The 20,831-nt window shown below is 43.3% G+C and overlaps 1 protein-coding gene across 3 annotated transcripts in view; it reads right to left on the bottom strand.

Annotated features, from left to right (window-relative positions):
• CACNA2D3 (calcium voltage-gated channel auxiliary subunit alpha2delta 3) overlaps positions 1-20,831 on the bottom strand; it is a 1,029,735-nt gene that overhangs the window by 45,032 nt on the left and 963,872 nt on the right. For all 3 annotated transcript variants that reach the window (XM_077278410.1, XM_077278408.1, XM_077278409.1), the window contains one exon: positions 14,153-14,264. In XM_077278410.1, the coding sequence (XP_077134525.1) occupies positions 14,153-14,264 (112 nt within the window). The remainder of the gene's footprint in view (positions 1-14,152; positions 14,265-20,831) is intronic.

Here is a 20,831-nt window from a genome sequence, read left to right as displayed (position 1 = left end):
ACATGAAAATCTGCTTCAATGTTACTCCTGGGTTTTGGTTAGTTTTACATTCACTAGGAATGGCAGTTGGTAAATTTCAGTAGCTGACGTACAATATAGTACACAAGCTTTTTTGTGGCTCATCTGAAGTCAAAAAGCTTTAAAAATAAAAAAGTCGAAAGACCAATAAATAATATTCCAGTGCGGTTGGGTTAAACGTTCACAGTTTTGCTCTGTCCCTTCCCCTTTAAACCCCCTTATCTGCAACAACATGTTAAGAAAACTTTGTAACTTTAGCAGAGTTTCTCCAGAGCTGTTGTAGGGAGGTGAGAGGGCAGAAAACGTTGACAGAAAGAGTCAGCAGCTGTTATTTTTGGCCAGGTCAATCATATATTCAAAGTCAATTATATTTCAGATGGTGACAACGATGAGTATTTTACAGATGGATTGGTATAAATCAGACTACTCTACGTGTTTTGGGATTTTTAAATATTACAAAGTTTGGATATATTTTTTATATTGTTAGAAAATTTGCAATACTTAACCAAAGGAAAAAAAAAGTAAAATAAAACGTTTTTCACCTAAAATATTTTAAAGCAATCTTCCACCCTATCCATAGAAAGTAACCATACATTTTGTGTGTACAGTCACTTTATTTGCTGATCTGAGTTCTTCTCCTGCTGCCTTCTCCTTTGCGTTCCAGTCTTCATTAATCCAACATAGCCATCCCAATAGCTTGGAGAGCACAGAAATAAGTCTCAACCATGTCTACCCTGCCTCTTGTGAGCTGAGTGATGGGCACCTGTTGACGATGTAGATGTTGTGTCCATCCTTCGTGTGTTTCCGCTCATGCAGCTTTGCTCTTAGACCAATAGTGTCCTCTATGGCGCCATTCTCTTCACTGCTTATCCGGCACTTCTATAGACTAAAGCTGCAGTTTGATATTCACAGCAGTTGGATGGACATAGCGGTTATATCGTCAATGTGAATTTATCCCTCAGTCAATGAAAAAATAGGGAGGCATTGTTTAAACTTAAAACATAGCTTCCCCTGAGATATTTTGCATAATACAAGGGAAACTGAAGTTTTTCATCCCAGCAAATACATTTCAAGCTCTCTTCTCCAACTTTCTAGCACATCATAAGATGGCTGAACACTCAGGTACAGACATACCATTAGTCATTAGCAATCACACAGGTTGCACTAATCCTGAAATCCTGGAGGCCCATTTTATGGCTAGACACTCCTTCTCGATGGTGGTATAGTTCTCGCATGATGAGATCTTCCGGTTCAAATACAGGATGACATGTTCTTCTCCATTTATTTCTTGAAGCATCACAGCTTTCAAGCTCACTTTCGAAGCATCTGTCTGGACCACAAATTCTTTGCTGAAGTCTGGTGTGACCAAAACCGGATATTTACACAGAGCCTGCTTCAGCTCCTGGAATGCCATTTCTGTGTCATCAGTCCATTTAACTATCGCCGATTTAGTGCCTTTAAGAAGATGTCAAAGGTGCGGCGATTATGGCAAAACTTGGAATGAATTGCCGATAATACCCCACAATTCAAGAAACGCCCTCACTTGCTTCTTGGAAAGCGGTTGCAGCCCACTCTTGAATCACCTCGATCTTGTTTATTTGATTCTCAATTTTGCCCCTCCTGATGACATAGCCTAGGTACTTGGCCTCTTCTGTCTCTATGGCACACTTTTACAGATTTATGTTGAACCCCACATATCTTAAAGCATCCAGAACTGCCTGTACCTTTGGCAGTTGACTAGCCCTGTCAGGGCTAAAGACCACAATGTTATCAAGGTACGCTGCTTCATACTTTTTGTGCAGAGCCAGGATCCGATCCATCACCCTCTGGAAGGCTGCTGGGGACCCCTGTAGACCAAAGGGCATTTTGGTGTATTGAAAACACCCATCAGGCGTCGAGAAGGCCATCTTCTCCTTTATACTCTAGGACATGGGGATCTGCCAATAGCCCTTCGTCAGGTCGATGGTTGTAATGTTACTCGCGGGATCAAGTCTCTCAATGAGTTTGTCCATGCAAGGCATCGGGTAAGCATCAAATCTTAAGACTTTGGCACGAGGATGATTGGACTTGACCATCCACTTTTTGACTCCTCTATTACCCCAAGATCTAGCATCTTCTTCACCTTTTTTGAAATCACTTCCCGACATGCTTCTGGAATTCTATAGGGCTTGAGGTTCACCCTTGAATGCGGATCTGTCAACACATCATGCTCTACCACCTGGGTATGCCCTGGCAACTGTGAGAACAGGTCACAGTTCCACTGTAACAGTTCCCCACACTGTTGCCTCTGGGCCAGCATTAGAGTCTCTGCAATGGTGACATTGTCCACTGTGGCTTTGGGTCCTGGCTCCCAGGCAAGGGGTTACCAGCGATTATCGGTCTAGTCAGGGTTTGAGCAGGTTCACATTATAAACATGGTGCAGTTTCCTTCAACCTGGCTGGTGAACCTTGTAACTAACTTCACCTAGTTTTTCCACCACCTCATATGGGCCTTGCCACTTGGCTAGGAACTCTCTCTCCAATGTAGGGATAAGCACTAGCGCGCGGTCCCTGGTCTGGAACTGCCTCAGCCTCGCTGATTGGTTATACACCCTTGCCTGAGCCTCCTGTTCCTGGAGAAGATGCTGCTTCATGATAGCCATCACTTTTGCCATCCTATCCTGCAGCTGGGCAACATACTCTATGATGCTTCAGTGTGGCGTGACCTCAGCTTCCCAGGTTTCCTTGGCGATGTCCAGGAGCCCTCGCAGATGTCGACCATACAGGAGCTAGAATGGCAAGAAGCCACTAAAGGCTTGGGGAACTTCTCTGAAGAAGAGCAGAAATGAAAGCAGGTAGTCCCAATCTCGACTGTCCTTCTCAATGACCTTTTAAGCATGGCTTTCAAGGTATTATTGAAGCACTCTACTAGGCTGTCGGTCTGCGGGGGTTCAACTGAGGTTTACCATTGGAGCTGGGCAATCGGGAAGACCCTACATAGTTCTTTCATTACCTTACTCATGAAGGGGGTTTCCTGGTCTACCCAAATCTCCTTTGGCAGGCCTGTCCAAGCAAAAATATGGACAAGTTCTTGGGCAATACTCTTAGCCGAAGAGTTCCTTAAGGGTTTTGCTTCAGGGTACTGGGTTGCATAGTCCATGACCACTAGGATATATTGGTGCCCTCATGCATACTTAAAAAGAGGACCTACTAGGTCAATGGCAATTCGCTCAAATGGGATCTCTGTTACAGGTAACGGGACTAGGGAACTTCAAAAGTGAGAAGAGGGAGTGGCAGGTGGGGAAGGACCTACAATAATTCAGGATCTCCTGGTAACATCCCGGGCCAATAGAATCTCTGCAATATTCTCTCCTGCATTTTATCTACCCTACATCTCCCACCAGGAGTTCCATCTGCCTTTGTTGTTGTTGAATCTGCTGCACCAGGAGTTTATTTGTCTCCTGCTGTACCTGCTGCTGTTCACAGAACTGCTGCTCCTGGTGCTGCTGCTGTTTACAATGCAGTTGGTGTTGCTGCTGTTGACTCAGGATCAGGTGCTTGATTAGCTTCTCCATTTGTCTGACAGTTGTTCCATCTTTGTAGCCGCCTTAAGCCAGGACATAAATTTGTCCACAGCTGCTACCCTTGTTCCTGGAAAGTTGTCCGCATCCAAAACACCACTTGTGGAAGGTCGGCTCACTTAGCTGTTCCCTGAGGTAGACACAGGAACATGCTTGGCTAAAGTCTCTGGGTGGTTTATTGATTCATAAACCATGAAGCCCAAACTAGTAACAGAAAAAAAGCCTTTCTGGCTCAAAAGAAAGTAAAGTCCATATAAAGTCATTCCCAGTAAGGATCCTGCCTTCTGGGACAACACATACGGCAGTTCTCGCAGAAACTTCAGTCTGGAGGCTCCTTTCCTCCACACAACACAGACAGAGAAAAAAAACTGGCTGGACATTTAAGTCCCTCCAGCCATACCCTGGAGGTGGAGATATGGTGGGTAGGCATCCCGCCCATCTCTGACCTACCCACCTTGAAAACCAGACTCATATAGCGACTAGACTGCTCTCAGAACATATCATGCTGGAGGAAAAGTTATGGCTTTTCCATTACGCAGGATAGCAACCTTTGTGACACATATCTCCCCCACATACGGCGCCAGTGACCCTGTCACAAAAGATAGATAAATAGATAGATATTAAATAGAGATATATAGATAGATACCGTATATACTCGAGTATAAGCCGAGATTTTCAGCCCACTTTTTTGGGCTGAAAGTCCCCCTCTCGGCTTATACTCGAGTCATATCCAGGGGTCGGCAGGGGAGGGGGAGCGGGGGCTGTCTAATAATACTCACCTACTCCTGGCGCGGTCCCTGCAGGTCCCTGGCTTCCCGGCGCTTTAGTTTCTTCCTGTAGTGAGCGGTCACATGGTACCGCTCATTACAGTAATGAATATGCGGCTCCACTTCCCATAGGGGTGGTGCCGCATATTCATTACTGTAATGAGCGGTAACGGTGACCGCTCACTACAGGAAGAAAATGCGGTGCCGGGGAACAGATGTGCAGCAACGGCGCCAGGAGCAGGTAAGTATGACGGGGAGCAGTGCACGATATTCACCTGGTCCTCGTTCCACCATCGGCGCCGCTGTGTCTTCCGCAGTGACGCTCCGGTCAGAGGGCGCGGTGACACGATTAGTGCGCGCCGCCCTCTTCCTGAACGTCGGTGCAGAGGATGGGAAGACACAGCGGCGGTCAGCGGTGGAATGGGGAGCAGGTGACTATAGCAAGTGCCGGGGGCCGGAGAGGTGAGTATGTATTGTTTTTATTTTTTTAATCACAGCAACAGCATATGGGGCAAATATCGGTATGGAGCATCTTATGTGGCCATGTGCAGCATGATATGGGGGCAAATATCTGTATGGGGCATCTGTATGTTGCCATGTGCAGCATGATATAGGGGCAAATATCTGTATGGGGTGGCCATGTGCAGCATGATATGGGGGCATATATCTGTATGGGGCATCTGTATGTCGCCATGTGCAGCATGATATGGGGGCAAATATCTGTATGGGGTGGCCATCTGCAGCATGATATGGGGCAAATATCTGCATGGGGCATCTTATGTGGCCATGTTCAGCAGAATGACTCTATAACTGGGAGGATTGGTATTGCTGAGTCTGTGTCTCATGTCTCTTTTTATGTCCCAGACGTTTGCAAATGACAGATAAGGAAACCTGCTGCAATATCTTAATAGGATACAAAAGAAGGGACAATATAAAAAAATACAACATTAAGAAAATACTATCCCTGGAAATATGTTATTTACTTTTTATGTCTGAAAAGGTGTAATGAAAAAAAAAATCTGTCAAAAAACAAAAGTATCCTTTAACCACTCAGTTCGAAAGACCTGCATTCTGCACATATTATACATTTGGGACACTAACAACCAGCTCGATGACTGATTTAAAGGGAACATGTCCCACTGAGAATGCCGTCCAATCTGCAGGCAGCATATTACAGAGCGGGAGAAATGGAGCAGATTCATATATAGTTCCGCGGGGGAAAAAAATTATATTTTGTATAACCTATTTTAGTCCTTTTAACTTCTAGGATTATCAGTCAAGTGGGCGGTCCTAGTCAGTTCTCAGTGGTCCAGAAGGAGTTGTTTTCCAGCACTAAAGGAAGGTAGTTAAAACTTAGCCTTTAATCATATTTGATTAAAAAATTGGGAACATTTATACATATTCCAAAAAAACAATGCTTACATGTTTCATTTTTTAATATGTGCACATTCTCTCAATTATTTTTATTCCATATGAATAAGTTTGCCGTAATCCATGTCTGGGGGATAAACAATTTTCAACTTGGACAAGGCCAAGATGCAACCGTCCAGGCTGATAACCACTGGTGACTGAACTGCTGCAAGTGCAGCATCAGTGAGCGGCAGTGATGTCATCGAGGTTACCTCCGGTCATTGAGGCTGCGTTCCCTGCTGGGCTGAACTGCGGTGACCTCGGTGAGATCCCCGCTAGCACCATGAGAAACTTGCAGGGTGCAGAGGCAAGTTCACTGTAGTTCAATGAGAGAATTTCACTCTGGTGAATTTGAACTGCGCGTTTTCTGGGCGGCTGCGGGCTGCTATTTTTTAGGCTGGGGGGTCAATTTCCATGGCCCCTTAACAGCCTGAGAATACCAGCCCCCAGCTTGTATTAAGTAATTAAAAATATGGCATGGGTACCCTTCTATTCTTGATAACAAGCCTTGCTGAGGGTTGCAGTCCACAGCTGTCAATTGTGCCTGGCAGGTTATCAAAAATACAGGGGAACCCACGCCGTTTTGTTTTTTAATTATTTGTTTACAATGCAGGCTCCGTCTGATGAATACTCCCATCAGCCGCTCTTGCTCTCACTGTTATTAGCGGCAGCAGGCATTGGCTGATGGGAGCAGTAGTCCCATCAACCAACACCAGTGACCGGATGTAAAACTTTATACCTCCGATCACAGCTGAATGCTCACGCTGTCATTTGACAGGCAGTGATGATTTTACCGCTGATCAGAAGCGGTGTTTGCCGCGCTGCCATGCACATGACAGCAGGACACACACCCAGTGTTCAGGGGGCCAGATACGAACAGCAACACGGACTTCCTGGTAAAATCCGTGTTCGGTGTCCGTATCCAAACAATCGGTGTTCGGTACAGACGCCGAACTTTACTGTTCAGGATCGCCCATCTTTAATCTTTATTTTTAATGGGGAAAAGGGGGTGCTTTGAACTTTTTTTTTTTTTTTTTTTTTTAAATATTTTTTAAAACATATTTTTGTATTTTCACTGCACTTGTTAGTCCCCTTATGGTGCTTGAAGCTGTGATTGTAAGATTGCTTCTGCTGTATACACCAATGACACAGCATCGCTCTACATAGGAAAAATCACGGTCTCCTTTGAAGCCTGACCACAGGTTGGGTTTCAAGGTAGCTCTGTAATGACAAGCCAGAGGTCTTCAACAGACCCCCAGCTTTCATAGCAATCCATTGATGACCTTCAATTATGTAATTGGAGTGCCGATGGGTGCATGGAATGACGCACCCCAAACTGGCACACTGTTAATGCCACTGTCAGAGTTTGACAACCTGCGTTTGTTAGAGGAAGGTACTGGAGGAATCTTACAGCCAGGACCTGTCGAGTAAGAGGCGAGATCACCCCGTGATCCCGCTCCATATGCCTGCTACAGACTTGTATATGTACAGCGGATGTCAGTAAGGGGTTAAAGAGGACCTCTTGCCTTGGCTGACGTGTCTGTTTTATGAAATACTTGCATCCGTACAATTATGGAACATCTTTTCTTAGATCTCGGCATTGTGAAGTTCTATTATTCCTTGTACACAGTTGAATATTTTACAATCAATCCTGCCAGTGTGCACACCCATGATCAGCAAAAATGGGAACGCCCAGTTGTCAAAATATTCATACATTTCGAGGAGGAACGTTACAATAATGAGATAGAGAAGGAAAGATCTTGAAGATTGTTATTTAATGGGAAACACAATTATTTGCTAATTCAGAAGTGATGACAAATTTCCTTTTAAATAACTTTAGAACTTGTTCTATTTTTATTATTTTTCCTTTGATTTCGAAACACGATGCTTTTAATGTTTTATTATACTTGTCGCCATTCTTTAATTCATTTTGAAGAAAACAAGCTGTCCCAAAACTTCCAACATCGGTGTCTCATCAGCAGACCCAGGCGATGAATCGGATCCAAGTCCAACTCGACGGACAAAATGTAAAATAACTTTTGCACTTCCTAAGGAATGTGAGGTTGATGAACTATAGTCCGAGTTGAAATACTGGGATCTTTATCAAACCTATAGACTCTGCTTCCTTTACCTTTCTTTTTTTTCCACGAGTCGCTATATTTACGGCACCATAGTGGATACAAATTATCATCTGTACTCTCTGCAACTTTTGTGCAGAAACTCGAAAAAGCAAGCCGGAACATGTACCTTACATCCCAAGTCAAATATTTTTGGGACTGTCCAAGTGCATAACTTGAATCTTTTCAGACACTATATTTGCAGACATGCCAGACTTAGTATGTTGTAATTCTTCTTGTGTCCAGGGATTAATGGAATAGCAGACTAACTTAATAAAAAGTAAGGTATATAACAAGTCAAAAAACATTAACGAGGGCAGCCAAAACCTTAGAAATAGTGACATTTTTATGTTAATTGCACTTATTTTGGATTCCATCAACTTAATAAGACTGTACTGTACGCGCCTGATTATGCCGAACGTGTTGGCCTATAAATCTGCTGGATTACTGGACTATGTTTAGCCGTGAATATAGAAAATTCAGAAAGCTGGGCCGTTGCCTTCCATATAATGCATGTTTTATTTCAGCCAATTAGAAATTAGCCTCCTCGTGAAAACATTGTGAAACCGGCAGAAAAAATAAAACATAGGCCAAACAAATCATACAAAACCAAATAAAAGTACAGAAAGTGTACTATTATGTGAAGCCCAGCAACTAGAGAGCACTCACGCTGGTATAAATCCTGACTCTCGTGCCGCCCTTTTTAACTCATCTCTTCTCTTGCATCTGAGTCCTAAAACTAGAAAACCCAAGCTTCTTTGCAACCACTGCCTTGACAAAAAATTAGCTTTTCTGACCTGATATTTTCCTGCCTAAATTCACCTTCAACTAAACTTTTGAAACACATTTAAAGTTAATAAATGGTGAGAAACAGAAAAAGTTGAGTCACTTTCGAAATACATTGCATTATTTATATTGTACTGTTCCTAACTATGTATCATACCTCGGGGCTGCTTTAACAATTTTACAGGCTTCAGAGCTGAAAGCTCCCATAATTCATTGCTTGCTAGGTACCTGAACAGAGTTTGCTCTGGGGAATTGAATTACACAATTGACGTTCGATGTAGCAAAAATTAACCATTCCATTACATTTTATAAGATTAAATCTGTCAGTAGGATCAACCCTCCTAAGCCATTTATATGGACATGTAGGTCATAGACGGATAAATCAAATGATTCCTTGATATCTGTGATCCAGTGAATGGTTGGTTAGACATCCACATTTTCTTATACACAAATGAGCTGAAAAGATCTCTGTGCCATGTGAGAGTCCATGAAGAACTCTAGACATTAGTTTTTTGACCTTGAGAAACGCGCCGAAACGCGTTAGTATGAATAAAAATATCATTTGGAACTTCAAGGCCCCTTATTTTCCATAGCGTAGCCCTCCTAATGTGATTTTCTCCACTTTGGCAAATGTGAGAATCTATGAATGAAGAACTCTAGACATTTGCTTTTTTAACCTTGAGAAAGGCACCAAAACGCATTGGTATGAAAATAAATGTCATTTGGAACTTCAAGGCTCCTTATTTCTCATAGCGTAGTTCTTCTAATGTGACTTACTTCACATTGGTAAATGTGAGAATCTATGAAGAACTCTAGACATTTGTTTTTTGACCTTGAGAAAGGTGCCGAAACACGTTGGTATGAATTGAAATATTATTTGGAACTTCAAGGCTCCTTGTTTTCCTAGCATAGCCCTCCTAATGTGATTTTCTCCACTTTGATAAATGTGATAATCTATGAAGAACTCCAGACATCAGGTTATTTATTTTTATCTTGAAAAAGGCGCTGAAACGCGTTGGTATTAATAAAAATCATATTTGTAACTCCAAGGCTCCTCATTCTCTGCAACGAAGGCCAACTATTTTGGTAAATGTGGGAGTCATTGGCTCTTTGACTCATTGATGACTTGGCTCATGCACCCAACCAACATACAGAACTGTTATATGGTGCCTATTAACTACTATGAGACAATGTAGTTCCTCCACATGTATCTTACTGTATGTGGAAATGTTTGCTTGTGGAATTTCATATCTGGGCCAATATTGTCCATATTATCGAGGTGAAAGGACTCTGCATTCATTGAGTTGACTGATATATTCCCAACTTTAGGGCAGGTGCAGACGGCCGTAGATTCTCTCATCCTAGAGAATCTGGTTGATTATGCAAATGACATTCTGATTAGAGTTTGATCAGTGTGTGTTCATATTGTGATTCTATTCTCCCGGATGAGGAGATGATGTAGAAATTTTTTTTTACACTGATTTCATCTGAGTGCAGTCCGTTGTTTTTAAGAAACTCATTGACTTGCCATTGCATGACCGAGTGCGATCCAGATATCAGATCAAACTGGGTCATGCAGCAATTTTTTCCTTAAGCAGTCCCTGTTCGAGGTAAAAATTGGACATGTACATGGCCCAATACACAAACATTGGTCCGAGTGTGATGTTTTGTCAGATCGCACTCGGACCGAAAATACACTTGTCTGCACCTGCCCTAAAAAGAGCATATTAGGTAATCGAACCATCAAGACATTCTCTGACCCATACTTGATCCAAGTAAACTTTTTTTGCCCTTCTGGAGAAGTGTAAGGTTTTGTGGTTGCTGACCCAGTAGACTTAAAATAGAGATACACCAGATTAAGGCTATAATCTCAAAGTTGAAAAAAGTGACTTACTGGTCCATGGTTAAAGGTAGATGAAATGTGTATGTCACTCTACACACATCACCATTTATTTAAGGTCTTTTGGGATCAGACACTTGAAAAGAAACATATTTGTGTTTATATGAAAGACAATATTGCAATTGTTGACACGCGCAGAGGGCATTTAAGAGCCATCATTGTGCTCTCATTAGAGGTTTATCACGGGTGCAGTTTATGGCTTCCTGTTGGGTGCATTTAAAAAATAATGGAAGCCTTGAGATCAGTTTGGACTGCACTCTGAAAGACACAAATGTTTTCTTTACAAATAAAAAAAGATCTTAGTCGCCTTAAAATGCTATAATTTGCACTTGACTCAGTTTCCAATGGGTTGTAGACCAAATGCTGCATTATGTGGTTATTTTGGAAAGAGATTCCATGTCCTAAAATTACCCTCAAAACCTGAGGTCTTAAATCTGCTCTTGTCATGTTGAATTAAGATAGTTTCGTACGCAGAAATGATGTTCAGGCACAGCTATTCCACATTCAGTATTTCCATACAAAATACAGACAATCCAGCACAGGGAACCGACTGCTGTGACCTTTATAGAATATTAGTAGAGTAATTAACTGTGGGACCTTCCAAAGAGAACACCCATGCATCATTGACAAACACAGACACAAGAGGCCTATGTGCAATAACAATATATGGGCCCTTTTTGCAGTCCAATAACTCATTATGATGGACAATTCAACCTACTTTTGAGGAGGAAATGGGTCCCCTTAACTCTTGGGCCCCTATGCAGCTGAACAGGTTGCATCAATGACATGTCCACCCCCAACTATGAATCCTTCTACTTACATAACAAAAAGAAGTTCAGAAAATTGCTGTGTAAAACATGAAATATTATGACATCCAATGTTCGACAGATAATAACCAGAGTTGGTGCGAATTGACTTTCAAGACCCAGTCCACTGGCCACAACAGTAAACTCTGAAACCTGGGCAAGAGTCGTGAGAACCACCATTTACCTGAATGCATTTTGTTTTGATTGGCCTGCCTGATGTTATATCATATTTCATATCATAATATCTGACATTCGATTGATATTTGACTAGATTTGGTGCAAATTGGTTCACGTAACTTGGTCCATCGGCCATGACAATTATCTCTGACCTCTAGATAGGAGCCATTAAAACCGCACCTTATTTTCTTTCATTTAGACAGCTGGCGTGAGGTCATATGTGTGTGTGTCGTGATGATGACTTACACCTGGCCGGCTAACCGAAAGAAGGACTGTGGATGTCATCAAGTAAGAAGCAGTTCTCACGGCTCTTGACAGCAGCCAGAACTTACTGTCTTGGCCAATGGACCTTTACACCAACTCTGAAAATAACATGTTTTTTTTACGTGTTATTTCCCCATATATATATATATATCCATATAGAGTTCCATAAAAAATACGGGGTACAATATGTGAATAATAAAAGATAATAAAAGATACCGCTTTTTATATTTGTTAAAAAAACAAAACACTGATTTATGCCTTAGTAACCAATCGAATGGGGTTGGACTAATAAAAAGTTATTCTAATAAAACACTGTGCCATGGCCAATCTTTTTTTTTTCCAAAGCTGGACAGGAAGTCAACTGCCAATTTAGTTGCTTGTCTATTGTTGTTAGCTCTTATAAACCTAACATCTGTGGCTGATAGCGGTAGAAATGTGAGTGAAATTACATATGAATAGGTTTAGCAGTAAAATAAAAATGGTTCCAATACTGAAATGTGTTGGAAATATGTCAAAAGGAAAGCAAATTATATCAATAAACTTGTCTCTCATTCAAAAATGGCATTTATTGCATTTATAATATGGACTCACTCCAGGTGTAATTCAACCACCAAGATAAGTGTCATGGTGGTAACTCGTATGCGTTCCTGTGGCCGGGTACTCACTGCATTCGCCGCTCTGCTTATTCTCATGTATTGCTGCTGCGCTGAGCCCATGTAGTACTTCCAAATTTGCTGCATATCCCTGATGTCTCCACATGGCTATAGGGGGACACGTCCAGATCCTGCAGGAATTTAACCATGCTGTGCACTGCAGGGTTTGGGTTCCCCAGCCAATCATCAACCAGCAGGTGAAATATCAGGCAGAGCTGCCCTCCACACCTTACCTGAGCTTAGGTTCCAGTTTGTTGTTAGCATCTAGTTTCCTGTATTGGCTTATTCCTGTTTTGTCTCATCTGTTATCGACCAAGCTTGCCTTCTTGCTTATCCTGATCTCTCCGCTCCTGACCTCAGCTGCAAATTCTGAGCCTGTGCTGCTTGCCCCGTCCTCGGACAGTCTGACTACACTTCTATCTTGCCCACCTGTACCCCATACTCGAATCTCTGACCCTTTGGTCAGATACTGCAGTCATGGACTGCCCTGGAGTGGTACCCGGTTCCACTGGCAGCCCATTCTATCTTCACCATCAGAAGCCTTAGTGAAGATCTGATAGACACTTAGTCACAGCTCTCCAGGGTAAACCTGGCCAGTGGCACAGTGGATTCAAACCCACCAGTGTTACAAAAAGATCAGGCCATGGACCCACTGACAAGATGTGATCTAGAGACTTCAAGTCTCTTGTGCAAGTTCTATATGAGGAGGTTTGTGCACAACGCAAGCAGCAAGACCAGCTAATGTAGGCGATTAATGTGATGGCGACCCAGCTGAAGGATTTGTCCACCTCTGTGTCCATGTGGAAAAAAGGGAATCCAGCTCCAAGAGATAAAATCACTTAACTTTAATAGTATTCATTTAAAATAGAATTAGGCTATAAGACATATAAAAACTGGATATACCGGAAGGACACGTTTCGAACACACAAGTGCTCTTAGTCTCAACCGATTTAGAGACCATCTACTGACATCACTGCTGATGTTTTGCTCATGACACCTGTTTTTCCATCCTTCCTTAAAATCGGATAAATAATATAGAGATCACTGTACATGCAAAGTTCTCAGGTGAGACACCAGATGGTGGAGTTTCAGGTTTACAAAGATCACTTATTGAAGGAGAATGTACTGAGGAAGCGAATCAAGAACTGGTATACAATTTGTTTTAGTAGCTTAAATTTAACGGGAAGGGAAAGACCAGGATTTAGAGAACTACGGGGTCAAGAGAGGATGTTTCTAAGAGTTTGATGAGTGTATATTTAATGTACGATGGGAAGGAGCCAATGGGCATCGGGGCCCGGAGGTGAGTTAAGGTCTTTGAATGCATTGGATTAACATGAAAGTTGATTGATCCATATCTATTTCATTGCAATCACTGTAGCATTCGAAAGCATGTTGGTATAAGTAACCATTTGGATTTTCTGTAATTTTCTCTTGAGATCATATGCTGCATTTTGAAAATGTTTTCGATATTTTGCGGCTACAGAGCTGACCACATTTACAGGGCAACCTATTTTACTATTCCCGGTAAAGAAAAAAATAAATGGGGGGTCGGTGATGGAAACATTTTACAAGTAACACCTTGGAATGGCTTGCATAGTTAGGGAGTTGGCATGTTGCTCATTAAAAAGTGTAGGAGTAATTCAATGCAGACGTTTTAAACCCTATTCAGAATCAACTCTTAGTAAAGGACTTACTTGGTGCAATCATCACAGTTAATGGTGCCTGTTGTCTCCTTTATGGTCCGCTCAGATACAAAAGCTGGATATTCTGTATCACAGGGCTCCAAAGTCTGCTTTAGCCTTTGAGCTTAAAAAAAAGGAAATAAAAAGCACAAATATACAAGGATTAAGAATATTTGCTTTTTATTCTGCCACCATGTGACTTCTTTCAGGTATTACAATGATACATTTATATTCTCCATCTGTATCAAAACAGCAACCAATGACGCTCCAGTTATCTTACAACTAAGAGCCCTTTTAAAGGAAGAATTGAGAAAATGAATGTCAATCGCATTAACAAGCTGTTAATGCCCAAAAGACAAGGAAGTATATGTTTTAATAATTGTATTTTTGACAAAGCTTGTCTTCTTTTCTCATGTCTCTGTTACTAATGAGTAGTGATGGGCGAACCTGAACAGTAAAGTTCAGGGTCCATACAGAACACTTAGTGTGCATGCACGAATTACAAACATGGACTTCTCCAGGAGGTCTGTGTTACTGTTCAGGTTCGAAAGTCTGAACATTGGCTGTTTCCCAGGCAGTCATCTCTGTGTGACAGCGTAAGAAACACCGGCGGCTGATTAGAGCATTGCAGTTGCCATGCTGACAGATGACAGTGAGAGCCAGCAGCTCTGACCGGTGGTAAAAAGGTTACCACCAGTCACAGGCGTCAGCTGATGAGAGTACTACTCTCACCATCCTACACCTGCTCTCGCGAATAGCAATGAGAGCAGGCGAGGCTGATGAGAGTATTTATCAGTAGTGTTGAGCATTCCGATACCGCAAGTATCAGGTATCGGCCGATACTTGCGGGTATCGGAATTCCGATACCGAGATCCGATACTTTTGTGGTATCGGGTATCGGTATCGAAACAACATTAATGTGTAAAATAAAGAATTAAAATAAAAAATATTGCTATACTCACCTCTCCGACGCAGCCTGGACCTCACCGAGGGAACCGGCAGCGTTCTTTGCTTAAAATGCGCGCGTTTACTTCCTTCCGTGACGTCACGGCTTCTGATTGGTCGCATGCCGCCCATGTGGCCGCGACGCGACCAATCACAGCAAGCCATGACGTAATTTCAGGTCCTGAATGCCTAATTCTGCATTCAGGACCTGAAATTACGTCACGGCTTGCTGTGATTGGTCGCGTCGCGGTCACATGGGCGGCACGCAACCAATCACAAGCCGTGACGTAATTTTAAAATGCGCACGTTTCCTGCCTCCCGTGACGTCTCGGCTTGTGATTGGTCGTGTCGCCCATGTGACCGCGACGCGACCAATCACAAGCCGGAACGTAATTTTAAAATCCTGAATGCCTAGAATTAGGCATTGAGGACCTGAAAATTACGTCACGGCTTGCTGTGATTGGTCGCGTCGTGGCCACATGGGCGGCACGCGACCAATCAGAAGCCGTGACGTCACGGAAGGAAGTAAACGCGTGCATTTTAAGCAAAGAACGCTGCCGGTTCCCTCGGTGAGGTCCAGGCTGCGTCGGAGAGGTGAGTATAGCAATATTTTTTATTTTAATTCTTTATTTTACACATTGATATGGATCCCAGGGCCTGAAGGAGAGTTTCCTCTCCTTCAGACCCTGGGAACCATCAGGGATACCGTCCAATACTTGAGTCCCATTGACTTGTATTGGTATCGGGTATCGGTATCGGATTAGATCCGATACTTTGCCGGTATCGGCCGATACTTTCCATACCGATACTTTCAAGTATCGGACAGTATCGCTCAACACTATTTATCAGCTAGTACCTGTGCAATTAATGAATAATTGTTTTTAAAAATGACATAGGGTCTCTTCTATTCTTGGTAACCAGCACATGCAAAACTGAGAGCTGCAGGTTGCAACACCAAGTTGTCAGCTTTACATTGGCTGGTTATCAAAAATAGAGGGGTCCCTATTCCATATCACTGTTGTGAATTCCGTTCTCAGACTCCCTCCTGTGGTCATGAATGGTACTTTGGTTGGTTCTGCTCTTGGACTCCCTCTGGTGGCTTCGAGCGGAACTGCTGGTCACTGAGGTTGGCTTTATCAGCTGCTCTCGTTTATTGCTATGCTGCTTCCCTATTTAACTCCACTCAGATCGTTACTTCATGCCAGCTGTCATTGTTTCAGTATTGGTTCAGATCTCTCTTGGACTTCTCTGAGGACCTGTCTACTCCAGCAGAAGCTAAGTCTTTGCTAGTTCATTTGTTGTTACTGCTAATTTCTAGTCCAGCTTGCTATCATGATATTCCCTTGCTAGCTGGAAGCTCTGGGGTGCAGAGTGGCACCTCCACACCGTGAGTCGGTGTGGGGAGTCTTTTTGCTTACTCTGCGTGGTTTTTTGTAGTCTTTTGTGCTGACCGCATAGTTCCCTTTTCTATCCTCTGACTATTTAGTGAAATCTGGCCTCCTTTGTTAAAACCCGTTTCATTCCTGTGTTTGTGACTTTCCTCTTAACTCACAGTCAATATATGTGGGGGTCTGCCTTTACCTTTGGGGAATTTCTCTGAGGCAAGGTAAGGCTTCTATTTCTATATTTAGGTGTAGTTAGCTCTTAGGCTGTGAAGAGGCGTCTAGGGAGAGTTAGGTACGCTCCACGGCTATTTCTAGTGTGTGTGAAAGGAGTAGGGTTTGCGGTCAGCAGAGTTCCCACTTACCCAGAGCTAGTCCCGATTTTGAATTTACTCATCAGGTCATTCCGGGTGCTCCTAACCACCAGGTACATAACAGTACAGCTGGCCCGAAAGTGTTAATGCATCTCAAAAGAGGGATAAGAGAAGTTCTGAACCCATTTTTTTTCTTTGCAGTGTGTTTTGTCTCTCTTTTCCCCTTAACCTCTGGGTGGTTCAGGACTCAGGTGTAGATATGGATATTCAAGGTCTATCCTCTTGTATGGATCATCTCACTGCAAGGGTACAAAGCATTCAAGATTATGTAGTTCAGAATCCGATGTTAGAACCTAGAATTCCAATTCCTGATTTGTTTTCTGGGGATAGATCTAAGTTTCTGAATTTCAAAAATAATTGTAAACTGTTTCTTGCTTTGAAACCCCGCTCCTCTGGTGACCCCATTCAGCAAGTAAAAATTATTATTTCTTTGTGGTGTGGTGACCCTCAAGACTGGGCATTCTCCCTTGCGCCAGGAGATCCTGCATTGCTTAATGTAGATGCATTTTTTCTGGCGCTTGGATTGCTTTATGACGAACCGAATTCAGTGGATCAGGCAGAGAAAATCTTGCTAGCTTTGTGTCAGGGTCAGGATGAAGCGGAGATATATTGTCAAAAGTTTAGAAAATGGTCTGTGCTTACTCAATGGAATGAGTGTGCCCTGGCAGCAATTTTTAGAAAGGGTATTTCTGAAGCCCTTAAGGATGTTATGGTGGGATTCCCCACGCCTGCTGGTCTGAATTAATCAATGTCCTTGGCCATCCAAATTGATCGGCGTTTGCGCGAGCGCAAAATTGTGCACCATTTGGCGGTGTCCTCTGAGCAGAGGCCTGAGCTTATGCAATGTGATAGAACTTTGACCAGAACTGAACGGCAAGAACACAGATGTCAGAATAGGCTGTGTTTTTACTGTGGTGACCCCACTCATGCTATCTCTGATTGTCCTAAGCGCACCAAGCGGTTCGCTAGGTCTGTCACCATTGGTACTGTACAGCCTAAATTTCTTTTGTCTGTTACTCTGATTTGCTCTTTGTCATCCTACTCGGTTATGGCATTTGTGGATTCAGGCGCTGCCCTGAATTTGATGGACTTGGAGTTTGCCAGGCGCTGTGGTTTTTTCTTGGAGCCTTTGCAGTATCCTATTCCATTAAGGGGAATTGATGCCACGCCGTTGGCCAAGAATAAACCTCAGTACTGGACTCAGTTGACCATGTGCATGGCTCCTGCACATCAGGAAGATATTCGCTTTTTGGTGTTGCATAATTTGCATGATGTGGTCGTGTTGGGTTTGCCATGGCTACAGGTTCATAATCCAGTATTGGATTGGAAATCAATGTCTGTGTCTAGTTGGGGTTGTCAAGGGGTACATGGCGATGTTCCGTTGGTGTCAATTTCTGCTTCCACTCCTTCTGAAGTCCCTGAGTTTCTGTTGGATTACCAGGATGTATTTGATGAGCCCAAATCCAGTGTCCTACCCCCTCATAGGGATTGTGATTGTGCTATAAATTTGATTCCTGGTAGTAAGTTTCCTAAGGGCCGACTTTTTAATTTATCTGTGCCAGAGCACGCCGCTATGCGGAGTTATATAAAGGAGTCCTTGGAGAAAGGGCATATTCGCCCGTCTTCATCACCGTTGGGAGCAGGGTTCTTTTTTGTGGCCAAGAAGGATGGTTCTCTGAGACCCTGTATAGATTACCGCCTTCTCAAAATCACGGTCAAATTTCAGTACCCTTTGCCTCTGCTGTCTGATTTGTTTGCTCGGATTAAGGGGGCTAGTTGGTTCACCAAGATAGATCTTCGAGGGGCGTATAACCTTGTGCGTATTAAACAGGGCGATGAATGGAAAACAGCATTTAATACGCCTGAGGGCCATTTTGAGTACCTGGTAATGCCATTCGGGCTTTCAAATGCTCCATCTGTGTTTCAGTCCTTTATGCATGACATCTTCCGAAAGTATCTGGATAGATTCATGATTGTATGTTTGGATGATATTTTGGTCTTTTCGGATGATTGGGAGTCTCATGTGAAACAGGTCAGAATGGTATTCCAGGTCCTTCGTGCTAATTCCTTGTTTGTGAAGGGGTCTAAATGTCTCTTCCGAGTTCAGAAGGTTTCCTTTTTGGGCTTCATTTTTTCCCCTTCTACTATCGAGATGGATCCTGTTAAAGTTCAGGCCATTTATGATTGGACTCAACCTACATCTGTGAAGAGCCTCCAGAAATTCCTGGGCTTTGCTAATTTTTACCGTCGCTTCATCGCTAATTTTTCTAGTGTGGTTAAACCTTTGACTGATTTGACAAAGAAAGGTGCTGATGTGGTGAATTGGTCCTCTGCGGCTGTTGAGGCTTTTCAGGAGCTGAAACGTCATTTTTCTTCGGCCCCTGTGTTGCGTCAGCCAGATGTTTCGCTCCCTTTTCAGGTCGAGGTTGATGCTTCTGAGATTGGAGCAGGGGCTGTTTTGTCTCAAAGAAGTTCTGATGGCTCTGTGATGAAGCCATGTGCCTTCTTTTCTAGAAAGTTTTCGCCTGCTGAGCGTAATTATGATGTTGGCAATCGGGAGCTGCTAGCTATGAAGTGGGCATTCGAGGAGTGGCGACATTGGCTTGAGGGAGCCAAGCACCGCGTGGTGGTCTTGACGGATCACAAAAATCTGACTTATCTCGAGTCTGCCAAGCGGTTGAATCCTAGACAGGCTCGATGGTCGCTGTTTTTCTCCCGGTTCAATTTTGTGGTCTCATACCTTCCAGGTTCTAAGAATGTGAAGGAGGATGCCCTTTCAAGGAGTTTTGTGCCTGATTCTCCGGGAGTCCCTGAGCTGGCTGGTATTCTCAAAGAGGGGGTAATTCTGTCTGCCATCTCCCCTGATTTGCGGCGGGTGCTGCAGGAGTTTCAGGCTGATAGACCTGACCGTTGTCCAGCGGAGAAATTGTTTGTCCCAGATAGATGGACTAGCAGAGTTATTTCTGAGGTTCATTGCTCGGTGTTGGCTGGTCATCCTGGGATTTTTGGTACTAGAGATTTGGTGGCTAGGTCCTTTTGGTGGCCTTCCTTGTCACGGGATGTGCGTTCTTTTGTGCAGTCCTGTGGGACTTGTGCTCGGGCTAAGCCCTGCTGTTCTTGTGCCAGTGGGTTGCTTTTGCCCTTGCCAGTCCCGAAAAGGCTTTGGACGCATGTTTCCATGGATTTTATTTCAGATCTTCCTGTCTCTCAAAGGATGTCTGTCATCTGGGTGGTTTGTGATCGCTTTTCTAAGATGGTCCATTTGGTACCCTTGCCTAAATTACCTTCTTCCTCTGATTTGGTGCCATTATTTTTTCAACATGTGGTTCGTTTGCATGGCATTCCGGAGAACATTGTGTCGGACAGAGGTTCCCAGTTTGTCTCTAGGTTTTGGCGGTCCTTTTGTGCTAAGATGGGCATTGATTTGTCTTTTTCTTCGGCTTTCCATCCTCAGACAAATGGCCAAATCGAACGAACCAACCAGACTTTGGAAACCTATCTGAGATGCTTTGTTTCTGCTGATCAAGATGATTGGGTGACCTTCTTGCCATTGGCTGAGTTCACCCTTAATAATCGGGCTAGTTCGGCTACTTTGGTTTCGCCTTTTTTTTGCAATTCTGGTTTTCATCCTCGTTTTTCTTCGGGGCAGGTTGAGCCTTCTGACTGTCCTGGTGTGGATTCTGTGGTGGACAGGTTGCAGCAAATTTGGACTCACGTAGTGGACAATCTGACGTTGTCCCAGGAGAAGGCTCAACTTTTCGCTAACCGCCGTCGTTGTGTTGGTCCCCGACTTCGTGTTGGGGATTTGGTTTGGTTGTCTTCTCGTTATGTTCCTATGAAGGTTTCTTCTCCTAAGTTTAAGCCTCGTTTCATTGGTCCTTATAAAATTTCTGAAATTCTCAACCCTGTCCTTCCAGCTTCTTTTGCCATCCATAATGTGTTCCATAGGTCGTTGTTGCGGAGGTACGTGGCGCCTATGGTTCCCTCCGT

Source organism: Ranitomeya variabilis, chromosome 8, assembly GCF_051348905.1.
Source record: "Ranitomeya variabilis isolate aRanVar5 chromosome 8, aRanVar5.hap1, whole genome shotgun sequence".
NCBI classification, from domain to species: Eukaryota; Metazoa; Chordata; class Amphibia; order Anura; family Dendrobatidae; genus Ranitomeya; species Ranitomeya variabilis.
This window is presented reverse-complemented; position numbering and strand designations above follow the sequence as displayed.